The 8,828-nt window shown below is 55.9% G+C and overlaps 1 protein-coding gene across 1 annotated transcript; it reads right to left on the reverse strand.

The window, feature by feature from the left end:
• Nucleotides 1–1,178: 1,178 nt before the first annotated feature.
• On the reverse strand, nucleotides 1,179–8,459 carry ANGPTL4 (angiopoietin like 4). The gene is made up of 7 exons (XM_062510144.1): nucleotides 7,950–8,459; nucleotides 7,506–7,616; nucleotides 6,872–6,998; nucleotides 2,671–2,784; nucleotides 2,490–2,585; nucleotides 1,915–2,190; nucleotides 1,179–1,360 (listed from the first exon to the last, which is right to left on the reverse strand). The coding sequence occupies exons 1-7, from the start codon at nucleotides 8,457–8,459 to the stop codon at nucleotides 1,179–1,181; spliced, it is 1,416 nt and encodes a 471-aa protein (XP_062366128.1).
• Between the last annotated feature and the right edge of the window lie 369 nt (nucleotides 8,460–8,828).

The following is an 8,828-nucleotide window of genomic DNA, read 5'->3' on the forward strand; positions in this document are numbered from 1 at the left end:
TACAAACAACTATGTACAGTATTTAGCAGCTAGGAGCTCTAGCACAGTAGTCAATATGACTACATTAGGGCAGGATGCTCGGGAAGCCCCAAGACTGCAGCTTGGCCCGTGAGTTTTTAGGGACCACTTTTGGCCACCTCTCCCCAGACACCCACCCGAATGCAGAGGTGATGCCATAAATCATGGTACACACCTGATCAAGTGTGGCTCTGTGGCTTTTGCAGAGAAACCCTGCTGTCCCCTGTTGTAGTACTGGAACACACATGGAGGTCTGGTCCAGTCACACTGCAAAGCATGACGTGTCTGGTGGAAGAAGGCTGCTCCTCTTTCTGGGGGGCTGACAGTGACAGTAGGGCTGGTCCCACCCAGGGACAGTCCCTGCTCTGTATCTGTGCTGTCCCATGACTCTTCCTACCCATTCCCAGCAGCTTTGGCAGGCTCCAGGAAGAGGTCTAGACACAGCTGCCCAAGACCTGGCCCCTCAGGCAACCAGCTGCAAGATCTCACCCATCAACCTTAGAGCTGGCAGCAGTTTTCCCAGCTCTCAGCAAATTCCAATATAGCCAGAAATACAGGTCTTGAAAGGGAAGGCAAGTGACCCTGAGGTCCCCTTCTGCACAGGTCACCCTCAGCCCTCCCACCAAGCCCTGTACCTCTGGGGGACAGGGGCTGCACAGATGGAGCTGATTGGGCTCACTGCCCTCAGCCCACACACAGGAAGGAGGCTCCAGGGGCTCTCATAGGAGGGTATGTGGAACATCATTTTGGAACAAGAGTGAATGACAGGACATAGCAAGGCTCTAAACCCAGTGCTGTGGTCCAGAGCAGTGAGACACTTCACATGCCCCACCTGCCCCAGGCCCAGCTCATCAACACAGTACAGAAATGTTAAGACAGGATAGAAAGCACCAGACAATTTGAACTTCTCACAGCAGCACATGGCAGGTAAGAAGACCCTTGCGCATGCCCTGGAGGTCGATCTCCCTCCTGGGGCTCCTCTTCAAGTTCAGGAGCTCCCATCCAGGGGTTTTGGAAATGTGGAGCTGTTTTACTCTTAGCAAGGAGCAATGTTGTGCCTCTAAAGGGCTTCTAACCAAGGAAGGGGAGGTTGTTTTCTGTAAACACAGAGTGATGGAGCTGAGGTCCATGCTCCACAGAGAAAGTCTCAAGTAGCAACTTTAGGGCTCTGCTTCCAGTGCTGCAGGTTGGATTTTCATGATGGTTGACTTCAGGGGGTAGTACCTGCCCTTCCATGTCTTCCAGAAGATGCCCTGCTTGCGCTCATGCCTCTGCCGGGGGATGGAGCGGAAGTACTTTCCATTGAGGTTGGCATGGCCACAGGTGCTGAACCACCAGCCACCTACAAGGACAATGAAGAGAATTTTAACTCATAGAAATTCCAGACAGAAAAATCCACATTCAAGGCAGCTGATGCCATTATTTCACCCACTCTTCCAGAGCTTCAGGATCTTACAAGACCACCTCATGTACAGTCAAGGACTTCCCCGTGCACTGGGGAGTGTTTCACATATCCTACATGACTTCAGGCTGCATCTGCATATTGAGGCTGCTCCTCCTTATGTGAAAACTCCCCTCAAACCTTTCAGCAGCCAGGGCAAGGGAGGCATCTGCTCTGCTTGAAAAGGTTCCAACCAAAGTGGCAGACAGCAAAGCTGTTATGAAGACAGATGCTTGGGCCAATACCTGAATCACGAACCCTCCCTCATCTTCACCTTCCCTGTCGGCTCCCTGCACAGTTCTTCCCAAAGAAGCAGCTGTCCCAGGGAAGCAGGGGACAAGAAGGGTTCAACAACAAAGGGGTCTAGTGCCACAGGATCTCTGTCCCACTGGATCACCACCAGACAAGAGTTGAAAGGGAAGCACAGATACTGGGGTAGAAGACCTCAGACTGACCTGAGAGGTGTTTGGCACAGTTTGTGTCAGCTTTAAGGTCATGGTCACGATCCCGAGTGGAGAAGGGCAGCTGCCTGAATTCCCCAATGGCATTTTCCAGCTCTCCAGACAGAGGTCCCACCAGGTTGAGTGTGTAGGCTGTGCTCTCACCACCAAGACTGAAGACAAACTGAACCACCTGGGAATTCCCCTCCCAGTCTTCCAGCTCAATCAGAAGATTGTATTTTCCCTCTTGGACAAGGTGATGTATCTTCTCCAGGCCCAGCCAGAAGTCACCTGAAATAAGACTCATGACATTGGCTGCAGGGACACAAACATGCCATGAAAAGCAGAGGTGCGAGCAAGCTCCAAAGACAAACAGGGACAATGTAGGACACTGCAGCATTTGAATCAATGTCCGGCACCTGCAGGACACATCAGGAAGATCAAGCATCCCTGCTCTGCAAGCAGTGTCCCCCCACTTCAAACCATGTCTGTGCTTCAGCACAGAGAGTTCCAGAGACCAACAAGGGGAATAACTTTTGCTAAGCTTCCCTTATCCCACAGTGAGAACATAGACACTATCATCCACCTACCACGAAGGTCTCCAAAGCCATTCTTGTAGGCATCCCACAGCTGGTCAAAGTCCACAGAGCCATCCATGCGCCTCTGGATCACTGTCCAGCCACCCTCTGTGGGAAGGGAAAACACAGTCACTTGGGGTTACCATTTACAAGAGCACCCTGGCAGGTGTTGCAGGACACTGCACGGCTTTACCTGTAGTCATGTCGCAGTATACTTTGAAGGGCTGAGATCCTGCGGGCTGCACCTGGAAAACGCCACTGCTTTGCTGCCCAGCCAGGAAGAGCTGGTGGCAACCCTCTGGGAGCCCTGCAGGGGAAGGAAACAGCAGCTGAGGAGATGGCCACAAACCCCACCTCCTCAGCAGGTTGCTCCTACCATGGCCCTGGCACTTGCAGCCCTGGCAACTGTGCACAGCAGTGGCTGCAGCTCTGGACACTGGTGACATTGGCCCCTGACTTCAGTATCTTTAAACACTGTGACACCACATCTTCCCTTTAATTCAAACAGAGCTCCTTGGGTTTTCACACAAGCAGAAGCCAGGCTTTGGACCAGGCTGGAATGACCTCAGCAGAAGAGCAAGACTCCCCATCGAGGAGGGACAGAGGAGCTTCCCAGGTCCCTCTACACCCACAGAAAGGAGTGGCCCATTCGGGGTGGGGCAACACCAGGGCCAAGCATCCCTATCCCACATGAGGCTGAAGCAGGGTCAAAGGACCTCAGGCAGAAAAAAATACAAAGTCCTAACATCAGGAAGGTGGCTGAGCATCCAGCACACGACCCACTTCTCCCAGCAACTGTGGTGGCCCAGCCAGACATCCTGCTGGGCAACCTGCCACCAGCAGGCACAGCGCCAGGCTGCGGTTACCCTTCTCCCAAGAAATATGATTGAGGCAAAGGGGGGGTGGACTCTAGGAGCACCAGCTCATTGCAGGAGTGAATTTCCCAGGGTGAAGCCACACCCTGCTTCATCCCCCCTCCATCCCCAGGGGCTCCCACTGCTTCTTCTGCCCCATGGGGACTTTGCCCAGAGCTGCCAGCAAAGCACCATTTCAACAGCACTGATAAAAGTCTGTCCAGGAACCACTACTCACAGCACTTGGGAGAGATGAGGCACAGGGAACCTGTTACAACACCCAAAAAGGCCGCAGGAGGATGTGCAGCAACTCCAGCCCCAGGCTGCTGCACAGTCAAGGGGCTCTTTGTCAGCAAGGACAGGTGCCCCAACCACCCCCAGACAAAGGGGGCCTGTTCTCCCCAGGCCAGGGCGGATGGCTTGTAGCTCTGGCTACCCTGGCTCACAGCTGCTGCCAGCATGACCCTGAGACAGGCAAGAAACCTCAAGACAAGCCCTGGGCTGTGCTGGGGTGCTGGCCGTGGGGGTCCCCTCACAGTAGCTGCCCCAGGGTCAGGGCTGACACCATGATCCAGAGCAGCAGCAGGGAGAAGGGCTTCCTCCAACAGTCAGAGGCTTTCTGGGGGCAGATGGAGGGGGGGAAAAAGGGCCTTTGAACTGCCAAGAGCAAAAGCAGCCCCTGCATCACCCCCTCCCATTCTCACTGGGTGCTGGGGAGCCTTGACACTGCACTGGGGTGAAAAGCAGAGCCCCAGTTGGAGGAAAGGTCAGGAGGGACACAGAGGGCAGAAATATGACACTTGCCATCACCTTTCACCCACTTCCAACATATTCCCCCCTTCGCCTCTCCCTCCCCCCACAAAACTTCCTTTCCTCAGCAGAGGCAGCCCCTCTCCCACAGCCAGTGGTTGCATCCCCCGCAGCCCCAGCCTTACCCTCAGCCCATGACACAGGGATTGAGGGCATCGTGCATAAAGGATCAAAACCACACAGACCTCCTCAGCAATGAAGAGGCTGAGTGCATCCTGAATATCCCCATTTTCTGGGAAAATGCAGGCAGAGGAACAAACCAGGCTCAGAGGAAAGAACGCCCCAACCACCGATGGTAGGAAGGTGCTAGGCTTGCCAAGCTTATCACCTCCTCTCCCCACTGCATCTCCCAGCATCGGTTGGATGGTGCCAGGCAGATGTTTAGTGGTCCCAGCATGCAAAAGTCAAGTCCATCGCTGCCTGTTTCTCACTTCTGGGGCCTGGCTGCACTCAATCCCTGCTCTCTAGTGCCACAGGGACTCTCCAGCAGCTGAATGAGATGCAGCTGCTTGAACAGCCCCTGCTCAGTATTTTTTTGTTTGAGGAACATGCTTGTTAGTTCCAGCTCATGTTGCACATCCGAATGGCACCAGCAGAACAAGCCCTCCTGACTCCTCCTGTGGTTTTTTTTCCCCTCCCCCTTTATTTAGCCAACCAACACAACAAGGCTGGATCTGCCTTAGGCTCCGTGTTCACCCAACAGGATTTCCAGCCACAACACAGCTGAGGTCACTAACCTGGTACAAACACCCATCCTCAGGGATGACAGGGCATGCCTAGAGCTGCCTGCATTGCCTCTCCCTCTTCTGCCCCAACCCCATTATTTTGGAGTCTTAGCGCCACAGGGAGAGCATGAGCAGGGCTCTACCTTTCCCCTACTCGGCAGGCTGCCAGCAAGCTCAGGCTCTGCCCAAAGACATGATCCTCTTTCTGCAAGCTATTAAACCTCTCACTCTCCAGGCAGCTTTGAGCCTTCAACTTTCACATGCTTGGCCCCATGCCATCCCTGCCCTGAAAAAACTTGTGTTCGCTGGATGCAAATGAAAGGGTCTTTCTGTCAGGGCTGCTGGTGGAGTTCATCACTGCTCCCCAGGGCCATGCCGGCACCAGGCTCTGCCTGACAATAGCCCGGGAGCCGCCAGCACAAGCCTCCCCAGCTCTGAAAGCAGTCACAAGCCTCCTCGGGCAGAGGGCACAGGGCCAGCCTGTGTGCTTTAAGACTTGCCAGAAAACTCACTCAACTTGCTAATGAAAGGAAGCCAATTTGTTTTCTGTCAGTGACACCAACATCAGGGATTAGGCAAGGAAAGGGGAAGCTCCCAGCTGGTGGGACGGAATCAGCATGTCCAGGGTCTTTCCATCAGGGACGGTGCAGCACTGGAAGGTGCTGAGCTCACACAGCATCCATGGGGGCTAGAGCTCTTGCTGTCTTCCACTATGCACAACAAGCATTTCTGTAGCAGAACATCCTACATCTGCACCAGCAAGTAGCAAAGGTCCCAATCCATCTCCCTGCACCCCACTTTCAACATAAGCTAAGAGTGGAATCATGGGTTAACACTAGGTCTGTGACACACACTACCGTAGGCAAGTCACAAAGCAGAGCTCAGAAAAAAAACAGGGAAGAGAAGTTCTGAGGGAGTTCCCCAGATCAGAAGTGCTGCTCTGAGTAAGGTTGACCCTACACAGCCTGACTGAGCTGCACCCCAGGAGGAATTTGAAGCCCAACAGCCTACCTCCAAGCCCTTTGTTCTGCCCACCCAGTTTTCAGACACACCAGTGACAGCTCCAGGCTCCCAACAAATTATCACGCATCTTCCCAAAACCATCCCTACATCAAGCCCTGAGCAGGAATTCCCCATGCCTCCTCATCCTGCCTAGTTTGTTTTGCTCCAGCTGAAGATCCCTAGACAGGAACGCAGGCAGAGCCAGCACTGTAATCTACCTGACACAACATGACAGCAGCTGCTCCTGGCAAGCAAACCCTGCAGGGACATCAGTCCCTGTCTGAAGGGAGACTGCAGGACATGGCACAGCTGGGGACACCTGCTCGGCTGCCCTTAGCTCTGCAGGAGCCCCTCCAGTCCTGCTGCCAGGAGAGAAGATGCTCCAGGCAGAGCCAGGAGTTGCAGATGCAGCATCCACTTGCCTTCCCTAATGCAAATTTCCCAGGGCTGTGAGCCTCCACTACAACTCAGCACCTTCAGCTAAGGACAGTGTGAGCTGAGACACTTACTTCATGCATAAGCTCTAAATATGAGCCAAGGAAGAGAGATACACAAGCACACAGCTCTGCTCTCAGGCCAGGGCTTCCTAACCCTCCCCTGTTCCCACAGACAGCAAAGCAGATCCTGCCTGGTGAAATGTGAGCAGAGGAACAAGAGTTAACTCAAAAGAGATGAGACCCTCCTCTCCTCATCTCAAACCTGCCAACCTTTTTCGACAAATACCTGTTCTCTGGCTTTGTCCGCTCCCCACTGCATTCCTAACACCAGGCAGGAAAAAGCCTCTTTAATCCTTAAATTCCTGCTGGACTAACACTAGCCCAGAAAGCAAGAATTCTGCCTGTGCTCCAGAACCCCTCACTCTGGCCATACTGCCAAGCTCCAGGTTTTCAAGCAAATCTTACATCCTGGCTCAGGACAAATGAGCCTTTTGTTTTCAAAAGCTTTCAACTGCTACAGGTTTGCTCTGGCACAGAGAAGCAGGGTGACACAAGCAGATACTCACTCTCTGTCTGCACAGGCTCCCCACTGCCATTCTGACTCTGGTTGGTGAGGCTGAGGCTCTTCTTCAGGTTTATCTTCCACTTTGGAGACTGTGTTTTGTTGTGGTGTAGGGGAATTAGTAAATTGACCTTAAAAAAAACAAAACAAAACGCACAGCACAAGTCAGAACAGTTTTATCTCAGCTTCTTTTCTACCCCATTACTCAAGGGAGCAGGTCAGCCACACACCAGCCACTCCCTGTGGCCAGAGCTGGGGCTGAGCTTGCCTAGAAACCTCGAGGAACAGGAGATACCCAGTCTTGGCAAAGCCAAAAATGACTGTGGTTTTTCACACCCATGCTAGCTAGTTTATTCTGCAGATGAATGCAAACGCAGAGCCCAGGGAGGCTGCTCCCACCCATCAGTTCCTCCTATTGCTCCACGCAAACTCTCTGGAAGCTTGCACGTTGATACCCTCACATCACTGATAATACACTGCAGCACAGGGACCAGAGCTGTGGTCCCTTTGGGGTCCCCAGAGCCAGGGAGCACCAGCACAGCCACGAGAGCTGGGACAGAAGGGGTGTTCACACCAGGGTGCCCATGCACCAGCATGTAGGGCCAGGCTGGGGGCTGCAGCACAAGACAGGGGCTCACCTTGCTCTGCAGGCTTTTAATCTGCAGGTTCTGCTTGTCCAGCTTGTACTGCTGCTGTTTGATTTTCTGCAGAAGCTCCTCAATCCGCACGTTCTGAGCATCCATCAGGGACTGCGAGGGAAGAGCCAGGTGAGCTCCGTAGCTCCGGGAATCTCTGCTATGCGAGACTCCCGGGAGGGTGGTCCTGATGCCCCCAGGACCTCTCCCATCTCTTCGCTCGCTGCTCCCGATGTCCCGGGACAGACGGGTTGCCCCCCACCGCCATCGCTCTTTCTCGCAGTCGCTCCCGGTGTCCCCTAGCGGGTCTGGGGTGTGTCCCCCCCACCAACGCTCACAGCGTCGGTGCCAGTTGCCCGTCGGATCCTATCCCGCTCCACCCGTGCCATGCTGGTCTGGTCCACCCCTCCCGCTCCTCCGGTGGATGCCGGTGTACCCCGCGCTCACCTGCAGCGCCCCCAGGTCCCGAGCGCTCTGGTTCCCAGCCGGCCGCGCCTGCAGCGCCAGATGGACCCGGCCCTCCAGCCGCTCCAGCCGGCCCCGGATCGCGTCCTTGTCAGCAGCCACCTCCTCCAGCCGCTGCCGCAGCGCCTCGGAGAGGTTGAGCAGCTGCCGGCCGCGGCCCTCCAGCTCCCGCACGCTGCCCCGCAGCCGGTCGCCGCGCTCCTGCGCCTCCCGCGCCTGCCGCAGCAGCCGCCCCAGGGAGCTGTTGTGGGCGCTTAGCCGCCCGCCCAGCTCCCGCAGCTGTCCCTTGGTGCGCTCCACGTGCTCCTTCAGGCCGTGCCCCAGCTGCAGCAGCCCGTGGGCCAGCACGTTCACCTCGTCCCAGGAGGCGAACTGCGCCCGCCGCTCCCGCCCGGCTCCCGCCGCCGCCCGCCGCTCCGCCCCAGCTCCCAGTGCGGGGGCCGCTGCCAGCCCCGCCGCGCACAGCAGCAGCGCCGCACGCCCCAGCTGCATCCTGCCCGCTCCGCTTCTCTACCCGCGCAGCCGCCGCCGCCCGGCTTTTATGCCCCCGTGGTGGGGAGGGCGCCGCACCGGCCCCACCCCGCCCACCCGGCCCCGCCGCTTTGTTCGCCCTCCCCGTCGGCCGCGGCTCAGGCATCGTATCCGCCGCCTGCTCGAGTCTCGTCCGCCCGCGCCCGGGACAGCCTTGGTCCCTGTCGATGAGCCCTGCCTGCCCCAGTCTTCATCTCTGTCCCCATTCCTATTTCCATTCCTGTCCTTGTCGTCATTTCCATCTCTATTCCCCTCCTCATCCTATCCCCATTCCTGTCCCTATTCCCATCTTCTTTCCAATCCCTACCCTATGCCTATCCCCTTTCCTTT

The sequence above is a fragment of the Cinclus cinclus genome, chromosome 28 (assembly GCF_963662255.1).
Source record: "Cinclus cinclus chromosome 28, bCinCin1.1, whole genome shotgun sequence".
Lineage (NCBI taxonomy): Eukaryota > Metazoa > Chordata > Aves > Passeriformes > Cinclidae > Cinclus > Cinclus cinclus.

Excerpts from the sequence above, each read along its gene's own strand:
- ANGPTL4 (XM_062510144.1), bottom strand. The coding sequence starts at position 8,459 with ATGCAGCTGGGGCGTGCGGCGCTGCTGCTGTGCGCGGCGGGGCTGGCA. Across the intron at positions 2,191-2,489 it reads TGGCTTTGGAGACCTTCGTG|GTGACTTCTGGCTGGGCCTG; the intron begins GTAGGTGGATGA and ends GTCTTATTTCAG. Across the intron at positions 1,361-1,914 it reads CTGTGCCAAACACCTCTCAG|GTGGCTGGTGGTTCAGCACC; the intron begins GTCAGTCTGAGG and ends TTGTCCTTGTAG.